This window comes from Pelodiscus sinensis, chromosome 1, assembly GCF_052426305.1.
Source record: "Pelodiscus sinensis isolate ZL-2025 chromosome 1, ASM5242630v1, whole genome shotgun sequence".
NCBI lineage: Eukaryota > Metazoa > Chordata > Testudines > Trionychidae > Pelodiscus > Pelodiscus sinensis.
The window spans coordinates 219,112,199-219,131,518 of NC_143052.1; the positions used below are offsets into that span (position 1 = coordinate 219,112,199).

Genomic DNA, 19,320 nt, shown 5'->3' on the forward strand with positions numbered 1-19,320 from the left:
GAGATGTACCTTCCAATAAAAGAAAGTGTCAAACAGGAAGCCAGTTATATTAAACTTTCAAAAAACAACTGAGAAAAATACATTTTTAGGAGCAGGGTTGGCGTTGACTTCGAAAAATCACTTGACTCTAACAAGACAAATCTCCTCTTCCCTCCCCACACCAAAGTTTCTCTAGCTGATTTACTGAGTGACTCTATAAATACACCCAGAAGTAATCACAGCACAAGCACAGCTAGAGAAGATAAAGTGAGAGCGCAAGACGAACGGATGTAAGTTACAAAGGGAAAATGTCATACAAAGCCCCCCAACCAATGTAAGCACAGGAGGACTCCTACTCACTTCAGACAGACTTCAATGGGGGTACAGAAAAGCTGCATTTGTTTTTGTGCTTTGATGGATCAGGGTCAGAGTGAACAAACATGAAATTGTAGGTTCTGGTACAGCCTATGCACCATTTTTTGTATTCTCAGATGCACTTCTACAAGTGAAGCAAAGCTTCCCCATCCCAGCAGATAGCTTGTGTTGGGATCAATGCTAGGGATGGTGATGGCATTCACAGAGCCAGAACTTGGCAGTGGGGCCTGAAGATCACGTGTAGAGGCATGCCTAGGACCCAGGATTGCCTTAATGCACTACTTATACTCAGGTGTGTCATCATGTGTAACCCAATCTAAGATCTATATGCGGTCCAACTCAGTGCTGCCACAACATGCATCTCTGAGTCCAGAGCTCTGTCCACATCACTACTGTTGTGAGTCTCTTCATGGGCTCTGCCTCCCCTTCAGCATGAATTCCCAATACCTTATGCTAAGTTTAAAGGCTCTGTACCATTCAGCTGACATCTCATCATTACTTGCAGGCTAGTCTCCTTTTTGGAACCTGCACTTCAGGAGTTACACCTCCCTCTGAATATAACAACCCTTGTATGCAACTTTAATCACATGCCATTACTTCCATGCTGGTTTCAGGATTAAATATTCAGGGCACACTATAATTAGACTATTTTCATTGTAATCCTCTTCCGGTCTTTCTGTTGAGCTCCTTCCTGTTCTTCTATTTTTCTCCTTCTCTATGTTCCATTCCATTCCACTGCAAACAATAGAGCTACTAATAGTGTCATGCCGTGAATAAGGCACTTTTTGCTTCCAAACCAGGCAGACTGCTCCTCATTATTTATATTGTGGTGATGCCCAAAATTAGGTTAAGGGTCTCATTGAGCTGAGCTCCTTACAAACATATTTGTAGACATGGTCACTGCATTGGAGAGATGATGGCTGGCAGTAGGAGTTGTTGCTCAGTGCCTTAGTAATTATGGATTATTATTTATTGGATTTCCAATTAATTATTAAATAACGAGCTGGAGGATTGTAGGGGTTTAATCCTAAAACCAGGCACAACCAAATTAAGGTATTCAAGTTTAGTATTTAGTTGGGAACCAAAATCACAATGAAATCACACACAAAGGGCAAAGCAAAAATCTAAGTAATTTTATTAACACGAGTACACAAATGTTCCAAACCACCATAATAAGACAGCAAAAATACAGACCTAACTCAGATATTTTACCATTCCTTGCATGTTCCCATAATCCTGGATTCTCAGGGATCCAGTGGTAAGAGACAAAGGTCTTGATTTGTCACTGCTCTGTCTGATGATACAGATCAAGATCTAGATTAGATTATATCCTTCTTACATGGTGGCCTGGCCTATTTTAGGGCCTACAGACTGTCATGAATATTCATACATATGCCTAGCCTCCCTTGTTCACATCTACCTTTCTCACCCTAATAATGTTGGGGTGTCCTTAACCTATAGGGTAGAATAGTAATTATTTTAGCTTATTGCCACCACCATTATCTATTTGTTCCCAAGGCAAGTTTGCAATTAAGCATTTGCCAACATTTTATTCTAAAATTCCTGAGCCTAGTCTCAGTAGATTGTTCCGGGGTTATCTGGTCCCACTTTATACAGCCCTCTCTCCCAAACACTCTGTTCTCAATTCCCTAAATCCCAGAGGCATTCGTGGGACATTCCATAGGCTGTATGAAACTATGTTTATGAATATGTATAAGACATAACTGGAATATGCTTTGTGCAAAATGCCTCATGTAAGGTATCATTGGAAAACTTGTAATCTACTGAATAGGATTATCCCGGGACTGTGACTAATGAGAGCTGTGGGGAAGGTGACAGCAGGGACCTGGCAGCCTCCTCCTGAGAGCTGTAGTAAGCACCATCAGGACCCCACGCCCTCTCCTGTACTCCAATCCTTTGCCCCTTCAATAAGCCCCTTCTGCACCTCAAACCCCTCGTCCCTTGTCCCAGCATCAAGGCCGCACCCCCAGCCAAATCCCTCATGCCTCCTATCCCCTTACTGCAAAACCCTGCACAGTGAAAATGAGCAAGCAATAGGAGGAGAAGAAATGGAGTGAGCAGGGGGCAGGACTTCAAACAAAGAGAAGGGCATGGGCATGGCCTTGGGGAAAGTGTTGAGATAGGTGTATTCAGTTTTATCCTATTAGAAAGTTGGCAACTCTACTCTTATTCCCCCTCTCATTTTCCACCACCTCTGCTTCCCACTGGATTCAGCTGCTTTTGTTGTTCATCTGCACTTGCCTTTTACGTGACCCATATTATCTTTATTTTCTCACTTCCCTCCCTCCCCCGCCCTGGGCACCATTTTGGGAAGGTGGGGAGAGGGGGAGCAGCAGCTGTGCACTCTGGCATGTAGCTTGCTTGTCATCCTGTTCCCTGGATGTGAGGGGAGTGAGGAGAAGGTGCTTGCATTCCTTGCATGCCTCTCACACCTGGCTGATGAGCTCCCTTCACCAGCCAGATATGAAAGGCATGCACAGAATGGAGGAACTGAAGGGGTATGACGATGGGTGGGTGCTTTATACTGGCACTAGCAGTGCTCTGCTGAGGAAGGCACTCAAACTTCCTCAACTGGTCCCCCAAAAGAAAACATGTGGCTATTGTGCCCAGGGCCCATGCACACACCCCAAAAGTTGCACAAATGCAATTGCTCAAAACATTTTCTTTGTTGCTGCTGTGGTTGCTTTCAGTTTGAGGCTCACTGACTCCATTAGGACTGGGCACAATCTCAGAAGCAATTATTTTCCCCTCCAGAGCCTAGTCTTGTGAATGCTTGAATCTAACTTCACAAGCAAACAATGGTTTGGGTCTGCATTTTTTAAAAAGGCTTGTTTACTTGAGTTTCAGTTGCTTGTCTATAGGAGGGTGCAGCCATGTGCTATTCTATGTACATTGGAAAGCAGAAAGAGTAAGAGACTACTTTTAAGAAATGAGGTGTGGGCTGGGCTGCTTTTCTGCTTAAATGGCTTTTTTGACCTTAGGCTCTCGAGTTTATTCCATGTTTTAGAAAAAAATATGGACTCGTCAGTAAAGACTGCTTGGCTCCTTCTTGCTTAGTAAACAGAGATAAATTGATTTCTGGGGCTAGTTTTTTTTTAAAATGCCTCATTTTTTAGCAAACGTGTGCACTTGTAAAGTTATTTTATATCATGGCTAACACCTTTGTGTGGGTGATAAACAAAATTCATGCTCAGTATATACTATTAGCTTCTCTCATATTTTCCATAAAATGAGAGGCATCAATATTTAAATGCTATGGCTGGCAGAACAGTAATTTATATCAGGAAAAATATAGCATTATATAAAATTAGAAGAAGCAATTTTTAATGTTAAAAGGTCTTGTCCTATTCATGCAGCAAAATCCTTTTCCTCCCTCCCAGTTTTCTAGTATAAAGTGCAGTCTCATCCATAATGAACTTGTGCTTAGTTCTAGAGAGCAAACAAGATCCAAATGTACAAGAGGAAAGCTATGTCTATTCCCCCTTCAAAACAGACAAATAAAACCCAAAATATATCTGTGATACAGATGTTTAGGGTACATGTACAGATCCTAAAATAATAACAGTTTATTACAGTACAGATTAGATCATTTGGAATATAATACTGCAAATTTGTCATCATATTTTAAATAAACAACAACCGTATAGTAACTAGTTTGTTTCCTGTTACACATATTTTATGTAGCATGAAAACTTTCCATCTGTGATTCTAGGTACTTTTTATATATTCATTAAATTCTGGATTGGTGCACTCTTTTGAAAAGTGCATGGGAAATATATTTTTATGTTTAGTAAGTTTATTATGTATAGCAATCAAAGTGAACACTGGAGGTGAGATCTGAGCAGAACACAACACAAACAGAACAAGCAATGTGAAGCAGTGTTTGCAGATGTTACTGAGCACAGAGTAGGTGTTTATTTATGAAGGAGAAACGGGATGAGTGTCTGCATATTAACTGGAAGGCTGCTGTTCACAACCTAAACAGAATGAGAGAAGGTGATAGTCAGGAGTGGGCTAAGCAAACAAATGTAGTAATAGTGTAGAGAAACAGAAGAAATCACAGAATGAAGGGGAGAAAGAAAAAGGGTACAGGCGGAGATGAGGACAAATATGTAGGTTGGGGGAGCAATAAAATATAAAGAAGTATTAAAGAAGAGTTTCTCCCACAGTTTCCTTTTGCTATTTCTTGAATCTCTCTGCTTTGTCAAATAAACTTTTGTTTCCCCTATAAACATACTTAAGAGCTGTGTGTTAATGGAGTGATCATCTGAATGGAGTAAACTGATATATTCTTCCTTGGAAGCAGGGAACCTGTGAATACTGAAGCTGTCTAATGCCACAGGAGATGGATACTCCAGGAGATGTTTGGAGAGTGGAGTTTGCTTAGCATCACTAACATGGAGAATGAGAAACTGGGGCCAGCGTTGGTCTAAAGGGGAGTATTTGTGTTGCCCATGGCAAGTGGACTTGGGGAGCTGACCTATCGCAGGCACAGACAAGGCTTCCTCATGCCAAGGGCATGTGGTAATGAGGTGCCTGACATTTCTGGATATTCCCAGGAAGCATCACAAAAGAAAACTGCTTCTCAAATTAAGAACCATCTGGCCTGGTTACCAGAAACTCCTGTTGGTTTGGTCAAAGAGATGATTCTCCTTTCCTATGTTTACATCATAATAGGGAATGAGAGGTTATGTTGAACATGAAAGACAGATCCTTTTGATGGAGAATCATACTGATCTAGACAGGAGAAAGCCGCAAATCTCCCTATAAGTTCTTAACCTATTTAAAGCACTCCGGGCACAGGCCCAGAAGAAAACAAACATTAATTTGAAGAATTTCTGTTTTTCAGAAACCATAAACACACAGTACTAGGAAAACAGGCCTGCTGTGCTTTTGCCCTGAATCCTGTGTCGTCTATACAAGTGCAGATTGAGTGTAAAACACTACCAAATCAGAATGATTGTGTTTTGCATTTACTTTGCTCAAGTATAAATAACTACGCAAGGCAAAGGACAATGATTTGTATTTTTAATTTAAAAAATGAAGTATTTGTAATTTTAAATATGAAGTGCTCCTTAATGAATATTTGGTACTTAGATAATCAAAGAATTAAAACAATCTTGAGCATAGTCAAGAAAAAAATTGGAAAAAAATTGACTTGGGTGTTAAAAAGCTAACATGAAGCACAAGCCTTTGGAGGACAGCCAACCAAAAAATATCATAAGAACTCAGTAGTCATGACTCATAAGGGTTGGTAAATGCTTGATTAGAAGTTATGTGGACATTGTTCAGAATCAGACAGAAGTGGTGACAGGAGGTAAATCAAATACAATTAAGAAAGCATAATAAACAGGTACTGATACAGAAGCTGAAGATTTCTGTAACTGTTTCATCCTACTGATATTGAGTCACATTAAGGTTGCTGGAGAAGATGATTTCAGTGATTCATTTTACTGGTTTAAATATGTTTATGAAGGCATCAAAGAATGTGGATGGACTGTACAAAACAAGACAAGGACACTTCAAAGTTGACATTTTTGCAAAGAAACAAAATGGCTGACATGGGAATTTGAACATGAGAGGGAATAGTCACATCAAGTCAGCCAAGAACATGATGTCAGCCAGAAAAAAAAGAAACCTAAAAAAAGATTAGCAAAGACATCATAGGAAAAGACTTTTTTGCCAGAAGTAATTTAAACAGCAGCTTTGTTTGATCTTCTTCTTTTAAAAAAAATGAATCTGAAACTAAAGGCAGAACTCCTGACAAAGTAGCTTCAAAACGAATTCAGAGCATCCTAGACTCCAAACACACGATAGACAAAATGTCCATTCATGTTACAGACCTTTCATTCTTCTCTATACCAACTGATCCAAACACTAGCTCAAGGGTGGTTTTCAGAAGGAAAAATTTCACCGTAAGCATAAAACCACTCTCAAATATCAGTTGAAGAAATCTCCTTCAATAGCTACTCTGGTATTTGGTGCTGGAAAACTGAAGCTCCAAAGAAGTTTCCCAGAAAGTTATCAAAGAATAAAGAAGAAAGCTTTGAAGGGAAAGGAGAGAGAGAGAAAGAGATGGAAATTTGCACATTTACACAAAATGCTGTCAAAACAAGCAAGATACAAATACACTGAAAAAAATAAAGAAATCATTTTATCTTCTTTCAGTTTTAAAATCACAGGCAAATATTTGCAGACCAAAACGTGATTTAAGTTGACAATGTAATTTTAACTAAGCCTGACCGTGCAAAATTAATTCTAAGATAGCGCAGTGCTAAGTTATGCCATAACATCCCCCACGCATCACTCACATTGCATTCAAAATCATACACATCAGATAACTTTAATTTTAGATGTGTATGCCAGTGGTCTTTAGGATTCCTTTAAAAATAACGGCAGATAAAATTATTCATAAGTGTGCAACTTGCCCAAATAAGTCTCAGAGAAAGCATTAAATAAAACACTTGAGGTAACACTGGATGATGTGTGAGTCTTGTGAGCAAACTGCTTCATTGTGCATTTTAAGTTTACAGTACTTTGTAGTAATGAACAATTATATTTTTTCCTTCAAATTATACAGTCTGTAAAAAAATCATCTGAGCACACGATTAATAGCTTTTTTAAAGCTCACTGCGGAGCCACTTCCTTCATTACCTGACCTCTCCTTATCTTGGCAGTCAAAATATATGGTATGTTGTCAGACAGATTCTAATCCTACTTCCATGGGATATGATTTGATGATAATGTTACTAAAAGACCAGATCACTAAATCAGCCCGCTGTTTCCAAAGACTGTCAAAACCACAACTAGAAAAAGCCCATTGCAGTCTTTCAGATATTACTTTACAAATCATAATATTTCTTAGGGTTTTTTCTTGTTTTGATTAGCAACAGCTGTAGTATGTTTTGGATAATAAACAGAGAAGCAGGGCCAATGTGAGGTGGGTGCTGTCACTTTCCCCCACATGGCCCTCTGCTTGATCATTGGCCCTGCTCCAGGCTGTATTTAATTTACTGGTGATTTAGACAATTTATTTTTATTACATATTAAAACAATAATGATCAAAAGTGCAAATTATATTAAAAATGCATATGCGACATTTGCTTTGTAGAAGTAAAATCTTCCTTACGCCATATACAAATAAGGTTGAAATATGTTCCTCCATTTTAAACCAAGCACCATAATGAATTCCGTAACATGAGCTGTGTAAAGTACTGTATAAAATACAGAGATATGCTCATGCGTCACATAGTGGGCTAATGGTCATTTTGACAATTTTGAGTGTATTGATGTTAATGTGGTGAAACGTGGTCTTAGTTAAAGCTTTAAAGAGAGAGGGGGGGAGCAGTAGCGTGGAGGGTTCAGCAGTAGCATGGAATTTTATGATTTAGAAAAAGATCAAATTAAAATGATATTTTCCCTTTCATTTTAAGTTACTAATATTTACTTGTGCATACATTCATATCAGAGAACAAATTGAAACTAAGTATCCAAACACTAGAAACAGTGACATATCTTGATCTATCTAAGATATGTCTACGGATTACATTGTTGTCCCAAGCCCACGGATGGATCTGGTTAAATTAGATTGTAATTTTATTCACTTAACGTACCTGGGAACACGTGGCAATAATCATTCTGTTCAGTTCAGCATTACTTCCTTCATCATTTGTACTTATTTGGGAGGGCTGCCATCAGCCCTCACTCTTCTCAACACGATTCTTTCAAGGGACCCTGTCAGTCTCCATGGTATGACGGGGGAGACTCAGGGAAAAGCAGAGGAAGTTGCCTTCCTGCAGTATCAGACTTTACACTACCCAACCCTACTTCCTCCAATTTTCTTAGGGAATGCCTTCCCACACGACCCCTTCCATAGCTTGTTTACCTGTCTAGGGCACTTGCTAAACTCATCATCTGGCCTAACTTCCTTCCCTACCAGCTGTGGGGAAGGCACCTCCATGTGGCCAAGATAGAAGAGCAAGAAAGATTCCTTCCTAGCCCCCAAAGGAACAAGTGACTAGTGAAATGCCCATCCTTAACATACAAACCTGGCCTTATACTAATCCTACGGGTGGGTGTTGTTGGCCCTAGACAGAAAGAGTTCTTACCATGGTGCATGGTATAAAGATCCGCCCCCCTCTCTCCAGATTGTTGGGCTATTGTTTTTCCATACCTGTTCCTGCCTTGTCCTTTCCACCAGGCTCTGTCCAGGTGTGTTCTCTTTCCCCACTCATTACAATTCATTCCTTTGAGTGCTGCTCCCTAAGAAAGTTTCACCTTCTTTGTTTCTGCAGCCAGACAAAGACTCACGGCATCCAGTTGAAGTGAGCATATTTTCATGTAGGTGATGTACTCATCACCCACAGTGTCTTCCTTGTCTCCGGAACCTCCTACTGGCTGTTTGCCTCTCACTGCACCTCCCATGGTTTGGCCCATTAGCCAATTCGCTTAAAGCTCAATCACACGTGGCATAACAAAGGGTCCAACTAGAACTCAAAGGTGTGAAGTCCAAATAATAATTCTTCCACTCCTTTTCTTTTGGGTGACATTCAGTGTTCTCATTGACCCTCCCTCAGGTCCTCTCTCACAGGAGCCGTCATCTGCTTATGCAGTTGCATGTCCTGTTCTCAGGGGCTGGTAGGGGAACATAGCCCAAAGATCCTGCATTAAATAGCTAAGACTGTTCCTTCAGACATGCTATTGTTTTCCTGGGCCGCTTCCTACCTGTAAGGTCCTTTGGCTGCTTCTCTGCAGCCTGTGTTTAACACAGCCTCCCTTTACTACTTAAACCTTGGGCTTCTCCCACCCCAGCTGACCTAATAAGTCTCCCACCTCCTGTGGGCTCCTATAAAATGCTTTTACTGACCTATCGGAGGGCCTCCCTCAAAGGAACTATGCTCGTTCTCCTTCCCACAGAAAAGTTTTGCTTTCTTTTTATTCTTCTCCCCTCCCACAAATTGAGTTCTCCACCCTGTACAGTCTTGTCCTAATCCCTTCTCAGACTGAGTCACTAATTAGCCTTAAATTGGCACATCCTTATTGGCTGGAAGCTAGCTGCTACGTCACAGGCACGGTTGAGCCTTAAAGGGCCAGCCAGCCTGTGGCAATAAACTTAAAAACTGCACATTTCCATTTCTAGCAGGCATGTCAATCAGTGCACTCTTTACGTAAAGAATGTTGCTTTGTTCTTCGTGTTGTCTTTGCTAAGCTACCAGTAGAGTTACATTTACCTGAACTGACAGTCTTCACATAATAATACTTCATTTTAGACCTTGGAAAATAGGTTACAGAATATTTTTTATAATAAATGACAAAAGTTTAGGAAATATACGTTCTGCTTCAGCACTCCCACCAAGCCTATCATCAGTATCCTAGCAGTACATTATCTAAGTCCTGATGGTCCAGCTCTCTGAGATTAAAGCAATTACAATGCATTAGCAATATGTGCTGTAATTTTAGTTTTCCTCCTCCACTCTGTCAACCCTTGGATACAAAGAGAAACAATTTAGAGTTACTGTCAAAAATGGAATAAGAAAATGAGTAATATGGCAGTGTTATATCACTGGATAATAAGCGGATTTCATTCCTAATCAGTTTCTTCACCCATCACATCTTTTAATATGCTGCATTCTATCACTGCAATCACCTGGCTCCTACCTACCATGCATATCTACCAATCCCACCATGTTGCTTTGATTTTCAATTGCTCAGTCATTTATGCCAGCAGAGAGGTCAAAATAGTAATGCATGGGACCACAAGTAAAAGGCTTTAAAAACAAAAATGAAAGCTATCCTAAGGAGAAACAAAGAGGTGTATTTTTAAGTGCATTCACATGGATGCACCATTTTCTTTGATTTTCCTATATTGTCAACATCCAGGTTTATTAGAGACACAAGGTGGTGATGTAATATCTTTTACTGGATCAGCTTCTGCTGAAGAGACAGACAGGTTTTCGAGCTTACATAAACTTCTTCTTCAGGTCTGTCTGGCAACAAGACTGCATGAGAGCCAGATTTGGCATTTTATCGGAATGCCATTTTTAATACAAATGAGAAGTCCTGTGGCACCTTATATAGTATCATGAGTTTTCATGAGTAAAACTCATGATACTATATATATTTTTGTAAGTTTCTAAGGTGCCACAGGATTATTCGTTTTTAAAGTTACAGACTAACACATATATCCCTCTGAGATTTTTAATATCAGTTCTCCCAAACAGGTGGGTTGTAACCTGAACTCAGTTCCATTTATGTACAGGCAGTCCCCGAGTTACGCGGATCCGACTTGCGTCGGATCCGCAGTTACGAACGGGGTTTTTCTCGCCCCGGAGGACGGGAGCAGCGGGACGCGCAGATGAGCCGCGGTCCCGCCTCCCGCGTACTCCGGGGCGAGAAAAGCTGCTCCGCGTCTCCCTGGTCAGCTGGGGGGGGAACTCCCCCCCCCAGCAGACCAGGGAGATGCTGAGCAAAGCCGCGGAGCACGCGGGCAGCGGGACAGCCAAGACGCGCCACGGCTGTCCCACTGCCAGCGTCATCCAAGGCTTTGCTCCCCGTCTCCCTGGTCTGCTGGAGACCAGCAGACCAGGGAGACGGGGAGCAAAGCCGCAGAGCATGCAGGCAGCGGGACCGCGGTGCGTCTCAGTCCGCCGCCCGCGTCTCCCAGGTCTGCTGTGGCGGGGGGGGAGGGAAGGGCACAGCTAGTGGGCGCTACGGGACCAACCAGGCAGTACCCCAGCTGCTCTGCCCCAGGCGTCCTGATTCAGCCGCTGCTCGTCCTGATTCAGCCCCATTCATTCGTCCTGATTCAGCCCCAGCTGCTCTGCCCCAGGTGTCCCCAAGTCAGCCGCTGCTGAAACTGACCAGCGCTGACTACAGGAAACCCGAGGCAGAGTTGCTCTGCCCCGGGCTTCCTGGAATCAGCCGCTGATCAGTTTCAGCAGTAGCTGACTTGGGGACGCCTGGGGTTCTTAAGTTGAATCTGTATGTAAGTCAGAACTGGCATCCAGATTCAGCCTGTTGAAACTGATCAGCAGCTGATTCCAGGAAGCCCGGGGCAGAGCAACTCTGCCTCGGGCTTCCTGTAGTCAGCCGCTGGTCACTTTCAGCAGCTGCTGAATCTGGTTGCCAGTTCTAACTTACATACAGATTCAACTTAAGAACAAACCTACAGTCCCTATCTTGTACGTAACCCGGGGACTGCCTGTATACTGAACAACAAAGACCATGACTAAATTCAAGATGCTCAGCTCAATGTTAAAGACACACCCAGAAGGTTACTAGTAGTGCAGTTTTCAATGCCTCTTATTTTAACAGGTACTACTACTCTGTGAAACTCATAAATTCCTACTGCTATTAAGGTATATGACACAGCTAGCTTTAGTTCACTTGTATTCAGTGGAAAGATTGAAAAACAAAGGCTCTGCTTAGAATTTTTGCTTTTCTTTTTCATGACCAATGCTTTGAGCTCATTTGTAGACATTTCCTATTCCATTGATTTTAAGATCAAAACTAAATAGAAAATTTAATAAAAATGTATCTATAACTCTTGAAGAACAGAGATTACTTAATTGTAATTGGAGTCCTTCAAGATGCTTGGTTCCTACGTGTGTTCCACATGTTGGGTATATGCCTACACTATATGCCCAAGTTCAGAGATTCTTCACAAGCAGTGTTCAATGGCCCACACATGCACCCTCTCTTTATATTCTAGACCAAGTGCATAAGAAGCAGCATAGGCCAACACCTCTCCAATTCCTCTTCTTAGCATGACTCCAACAGGATCCAAAGCAATGGGGTGGATAATGGAATACACATAGGCACTGCCCATCTGGAAGAATTTCTGGCCGCAGGTAAGTAAGCTCTATTTCTTCCTATTGAACTGTAGGCTTGATTACGGGCAGAAAGGTCCTGACTAGGCCCTTCAGGAATTTGTTGTTCAGTGAGTAAAAATTGAATGCCTATCTACTACATGAAGGAAGGCACTGAACACTGCTTGATGGGCTTGCAATAAGCAAAGGGAAAAAACCTGAATTCTTCAGTGACAGGAGATAACCAAAAATGATTGAAATATCTGCAGAGTCTGAGGAAGACGGTTTGGGTTATGGCCAGGCAAAGAAATGTCTCTGTTTTCTCCGTGGTGGCAGCCCAGATGCAATGTCATGGCCACCCAGTCTTCTCATACATGGATGATTGACTCCAAATAGGTCACTCCAGCAATGTGGTAAAGTTTGTGACTTTGTTCCTGTTCCATCTTTGAGCAGTACTTGTCAGTTGCATGCACAAGTCCACTGTGACCCTCACAAGGATTATAACTTTTGTTAGAGTGACTCTGGACCCAATTTCACTGCCTAAAGGCCTCGCTTTGTTCCATCCATTCACCAGACAAAAGACTGCATGGCTGGTCAGGACACCGGTCACTCCCTGAAGCAAGTGAGAAAAGTCACTCTGCCGTTCATGTAGTCCTTGTATGGGGAGTGGATGGATAGCTCAGAGCCAAGCCTATAGGCAGTGTAAATGAAGTCTGGCAAATGGCATCACATCGAGGCCATTTGGCCTAGTAGATACAGGTGTATTCTGACCGTAGTTTCTGGTTTCCAAGTAATATGTGATATCAGATTGCTCATTGATTGAAATCTTTCTATGGGGAGGAAAGTTCTTACTAAAATTGAGGGCCACAGTGGACTTTTGTGAAAACCCTGGGAGCTGTTGCTAGTCTAAAAGGAAAGACTCTGGTAGTGTTCTTGATCTATCAAGAACCAATTAAACTGTCCGTGGGATAAATTATTATCTACATCAAAATAGGCATCCTTTATTTTCACAGCCATAAACCACATTCCCTTACTGATGCTAGTTGTAACCATCCTAAATTTTGACTTCTGAATAAAGATGTTCAATTGTCAAAAGTCTAAACTGGACATCCACCCACTGTCTTTTTGGGGAGCTAATAAGGATGGAGAACAGAACCCTTTCTTTTGATACACAGGTGGGTATCATTCTTTTGCCCTTCACTGGAGAAGAGAATCTGACTTTTAGAAAACAGTATGTTTATGAGAGTGGTCACTGTGGAGGAACCAGGAAGGTTGTTTGTGAGTGGAATGGGAGAGATATTCAACAGAGTAACCAGAATGTATGGTTTCTAGAGCCCACCTGTCTGTCATGATAGAGTCCCAATTGTGGGTAACAAAGTGAGTGATATCCTCCAAAGACTGGGGGGTGGGGAAGAAGGGAATATACATGGCTGGCATGAATAAAGATAGACAGTTCTCAATTGAGGTGTCAAGAGTAGTCAGAGCGCGAGTGGGAATGGATAGAGGTCATAGCAGTAAAAGTGTTGAAAATCAAGGTCTTTAAACTCTCTGGCACACGCACAGAGACTTGGCTAGAAACTGGTGGTAAAATGTTTTTGGAGGAAGTGGTGTTGGCCTATATACCTGCCCCTGATGTTTTTCTCAGAGATCATGGGGTCAGTGTACAAATGTCGAGAGTAGGTTTTCTTACTGACCAAGTAAGATTCATATGGCAAATCATCTATGGCAGTGGTTTTCAAAGTAGTGTGGTGGGCCTTCTCAGGTAAGCTCTGGAGGGCCCACAACACTTTGTTTAGCTAAGGGTCCACAGCCACGGAGCTTCGCAGCTTCCATTGGCTGCGGTTCATGGTTTCCAGCTAAGGGGCATTGCGGGAAGCATCCTGGACACTGAGATAAACAAAGCATGTGGAAGCCACCAGACACTGCTGGCTAAGAATTTCCAGACTAGCCAGCGAGAATTTCCATGGCTCTCATGCATACCCATGTGTGGAATATACATATTGACCAGCATTCAAAGAAGTAGTCTAATTTTCCTTTAATTCAATGTATTATTAATACAGTGCCTACATGTGGCTGGTGCTTTAGCAACTTGTAGAAATTATTGGTAAAATAAACATCTATTCTTATATACATACAGGGTCTGTCAAATTATCTGTGTCGGGATGCAGAAACTGCCTGAGCCAGGGTGGTGGAAATTGGTGTTTGGCTTTGCCCCCACCTCACGTGGGATGGTGAGGGTTGGGTGGACACAGACTTTGCTCCACGCTCCTGGGGTCACGTAGAAATTTTTGTTGTCAGAAAAGGGTTAAGGTGTAATGAAATTTGCAAACTGCAGCTGTAAACAATTCCCACAAAAGCACTTAAGAGCGCAGAACCTATCTGGTAGAACTGGAATTTTCCATCACTATTATAAACGACACAGTGACATCCTGACTTCACTGAGGGCAAAGGGAGTTTTATTATTGATTTAATAGGGGCCAGGATTCACCCATGGAGTTCAGTTATGCTCTCCATTTCACCCACACAAGCCCACTGAAGTTGTTGAATTCAGTGGCACTGCACAGCTGTGACAGAGCACAATGTGGTTCTCTTTGATGGGTGCATCACTACCAAAAAACACATATCTGAAAATTAGTATGGGTATGTCTACGCTATAAGCAATACAGTGGTAGTCCTGTGGGCCTGCAGCTGTTATACTGTAGCAAAGTAGTGTAGACACTTAGCACAGCAATGCAAGAAGTTTTTCCATCATAGTAGTTAAGCCACTCCCTTGAGAGCAGATAGCTAAGCTGACAAAAGAATTTTGCCATTGAACTAGTAGTGACCACTGTGGGGCTTATGTTGGCTTAATTATTTCTCTCAGGGATGTGAATTTTTCACACCCCTGAATGACATAGCAAGCTAGGTATAAGTTTTACATATAGATCTAAGTGTATGTGCTAGGGTGGTGTGCTTGAAGGTACTGCATATGCTCATTATCATTGTTGTGTACATTCATATCTCATGAAGTGTGAGACTAATTCCATAGCAGGTGATGGCTGAGGTTCTGTAAATTATTGTTCAGACAATCAATATTTGCAGACTGTCAACAGGCTGTTTGGACCTCATTAGTTCCACTGCAGAGATAAACATACCCAACTCAGGCTCTTGAAACCATTAACCTAATGAACAAGAATGATTACACTTTAATAAGTCATAACTTACTTCCACAGTGTATATTTTCTCTCTCCCAAGTGAAGTTAAAAATGTTCTCCAAAAAATAAAATCTATTTATTCAAAGCCACATCCATGCAATACATCTCATTAACTGGCTGTACAAAGGCAGACAAGCTTACTGTCATGTTAGGCACTGAAATTTAAAAACTGTCTCTAATAATCTAAGATGCTATTAATAAGAAATTAAAAACATAATGTATCCTGAAAATATCATATTAACAATGCTCTTCTAATTATCTGAACTTAATTTTCCTAACTGCTTATTAGAAGCCTTGATATCCTCTAACATTTCACCTTCTCTACTTTTTCTACTGTAAAAGCACTCATAAAATCATGTACACAATAATCCCAAATTTTACAATGTCATCATTATCTCACCTAATTTGTACTCTGTACTGCAAACCAATGTTAAGGTGACTGAATTGTCAAAATTAAAAAAGAAAAAACAAAAAACCAACCAACCTCTGGTGCTACACTGTTGTGGTGAAATCTATACAGTTATAAAATAGACTAAAGTTAGAACACCATTTTTTTAAAGTGTGCTGGTATCACTGCTGCCAGCGTGTGTATCTTGGAGTGGAGTATTTTTTCCGGTAACTTAAGTTTTCTGAATGAATTTGTCATGTTATACCGAAACCTCTACTATTTATACAGCAGAGGGAAAAAAGCAGCAACAATGGTGTCTATGAGTGAAAAACAAAGAAAATATCAGCAAAAGTATTTTTGGTTTAGAATTTTCAAAAAGAAAATTCTGCTCCTTCTCTCTTTTCTCCTATTTTCACCATTTTGGCACTGAATGATTGCTGTTTGGGCAAGGCTGATGTTTGGCATGTAGAGAAGGCAGAAGAGGAATGGGAAGAGAAAGGTATTAAAAAAGTAAAAAACCCTGAAAATCTGACACTAAAAATGATCATCTTAGTTTCTCTTCAACATTGTACTGTCTTTCTAGTTTCCAGGGAAATGTTAAATTCCTATTGGTTTTGTTGTTTCTGTTCATTTATTTTTTATTTTATAAAAGTTCCTCCACCTTCCCTTTCAGAATTCTGGGATACCAACTTATTTCAGTGTTCTCTTTTTTTTAAATAAAGTTTCTACTTTATTTTATATGCTTTTTGTCACCTTTTGCTTCATTAATATTTACTGACCTTAGAGGACGAAATTATTTATCTCAGTTGTTGCTAAATTTTCCCTAAAACATCTTTGCAGCACATGCAGGCATAAAATAATGCACTCTTTCCTTCCTTTCATCGCAGAAAAATCTAACTCTTGTCAGTCACCAGGCTGCCCTCATCACTTCTGTCTTTAATAAATCCATGGGTCCGGACTTAGTGCATCCGAGGGTACTGAGGGAGTTGGCAAATGTCATTGTGGAGCTTTTGGCTATTATCTTTGAAAAGTCATGGAGATCGGGAGAAATCCCGGATGACTGGAAAAAGGCAAATGTAGTGCCCATTTTCAAAAAAGGGAAGAAGGATGATCCAGGGAACTATAGGCCGGTCAGTCTTACCTCGGTTCCTGGAAAAATCATGGAAGGGATCCTTAAGGAATCCATATTGAGGCACTTGGATGAGAGGAAAGTGATTAGGAATAGTCAGCATGGATTCACAAAGGGCAAGTCGTGCCTGACCAATCTGATTAGCTTCTATGATGAGGTAACTGGCTCGGTGGACATGGGGAAGTCAATGGATGTTATATACCTTGACTTTAGCAAGGCTTTTGATACGGTCTCCCACAATATTCTTGCCAGCAAGTTAAGGGATTGTGGATTGGATAAATGGACGGTAAGATGGATAGAAAGATGGCTAGAAGGCCGGGCCAAATGGGTAGTGATCAATGGCTCGATGTCAGGATGGCAGTCGGTTTCTAGCGGAGTGCCCCAAGGTTCGGTTCTAGGACTGGTTTTGTTCAATATCTTTATTAATGATCTGGATGAGGGGATTGATTGCACCCTCAGCAAGTTTGCGGATGACACTAAGCTGGGGGGAGAGGTAGATACACTTAAGGGCAGAGATAGGGTACAGAATGACTTAGACAAATTGGAGGATTGGGCCACAAGAAATTTGATGAAGTTCAACAAGGACAAGTGTAGAGTCCTGCACTTGGGACTGAAGAATCCCAAGCATAGTTACAAGCTGGGGACCAACCGGTTAAGTAGCAGTTCTGCAGAAAAGGACCTGGGGGTTACAGTGGATGAGAAGCTAGATATGAGTCAACAGTGTGACCTTGTAGCCAAGAAGGCTAATGGCATATTAGGTTGCATTAAGAGGAGCATTGCCAGCAGATCCAGAGATGTCACCATTCCCCTTTATTCAGCTTTGGTGAGGCTGCATCTGGAGTATTGTGTACAGTTCTGGGCCCCCCACTACATAAAGGATGTGGACACATTGGAGAGGGTCCAGCAGAGGGCAACCAAAATGATTAGGGGGCTGGAGCATATGACTTATGAGGAGAAGCTGAGGGACTTGGGTCTGTTTAGTCTGCAGAAGCAAAGAGTGAGGGGGGATTTGATAGCAGTCTTCAACTTCCTGAAGGGAGGTTCCAAAGAGGATGGAGAGAGGCTGTTCTCAGTAGTGACAGATGGCAGAACAAGAAGCAATGGTCTCAAGTTGTGGTGGGATAGGTCCAGGTTGGATATTAGGAAAAACTATTTCACTAGGAGGGTGGTGAAGCACTGGAATGGGTTGCCTAGGGAAGTAGTGGAGTCTCCATCCCTAGAGGTGTTTAAGTGTCGGCTTGACAAAGCCCTGGCCAGGTTGATTTAGTTGGAATTGGTCCTGCCTAGAGCAGGGGGCTGGACTTGATGACCTTCTGAGGTCTCTTCCAGTTCTATGATTCTATGATCTCTTGCTCCTAACATATTTGTAAAAACCTCTTTGCAGCCGGATAGTTCCACTAACAGGACTAAGACATTCTCTCCCCAGTCTAATCAGTGATTTCCCTACATCTTAAATACTGTCAAAAAAGGGTTGTGTGCCCACCACTCCCCTAATGCAAGTGTGTATGGAGTGAATAAGTGTGGTAAGGAAAAGGCCAAGACTTTGTCCCATCTACAACCCCGCCAGCTGGAAAGAGCTAGAATATGAAGGCATAATGTGTTCTGGTAAGAGACAGTACCATATCTGTTCTTTTTTTGCACCTTGTATAATTTTGTTCTTCTACATTATTTCCATTTTCACTTTTTAGTCTCAGTATTAAATATATTTGAGGTAGGGATGTAAGCGACTAGTTGACTATCCGATAAACTAGTAGTGATGTGACTAGTCGTTTCCCTACCTCTTGCTGCCTCTATTAAAGAGAGGCAGCGGAGGAGGGGAGGGGGTCGGCTGTTTGCAGGATACCGCCTATATCCTGCAAAAACTCTGCTGCATCCAAGGAACGTGTTTGCTCTTCCCCTTTTGTTTGCGGATAGGAAGTGTTACAAATATTTTCTGTAATTATTTTGTGCATGTGAGTGTGCGCATACAAACAATTAGACAGATAGTTGGAGAGGTTGATTTTACATTCCGATTAAATTATAATAAAGAAAATGAAAGGCTAGCAGATTATAATTTTGTGAAAAGCATTAGTAAAAAGGTGCATGAAGTGCAAAATATGCACTTGTTTGTGCAGGTGTATTTAGAATCTGACAGCTGTTCTTTGTGCTAAGATTTTCATTCATACAAAGGAGTACAAAGGTAACCGTGATGCCTTCTGATTTCTCATGCTCCAACATATGGAGCTACATACTTTCCATTAATCCATCCATATTAAACAGTCTTCATCCCAAAAATTACAAACATTTAAATATGTCATACTTTAAAACAACATGGACTTTCGGCTACATCTAGACTACGGGGGTTTTGCAGGATACCTCCTATATCCCGCAAAAACTCCGCTGCATCCAAGGAAGGCGTTTGCTCTTCCCCTTTTGTTTGCGGAAGAG

At 41.5% G+C, this 19,320-nt stretch overlaps 1 protein-coding gene across 2 annotated transcripts in view; it reads right to left on the reverse strand.

Moving 5' to 3' along the window:
* Positions 1-19,320, reverse strand: part of FRMPD4 (FERM and PDZ domain containing 4) — a 440,511-nt gene that overhangs the window by 177,460 nt on the left and 243,731 nt on the right. The window contains exon 1 of one of the 2 annotated variants that reach the window (XM_025184488.3): positions 8,549-9,254. The exons of the other annotated variant lie outside the window; for it this stretch is intronic. Within the exon in view, the coding sequence (XP_025040273.2) occupies positions 8,549-8,619 (71 nt within the window). The 5' untranslated portion in view covers positions 8,620-9,254. Of the gene's footprint in view, positions 1-8,548; positions 9,255-19,320 lie in introns of those variants that run through there. 2 annotated transcript variants of the gene reach the window in all.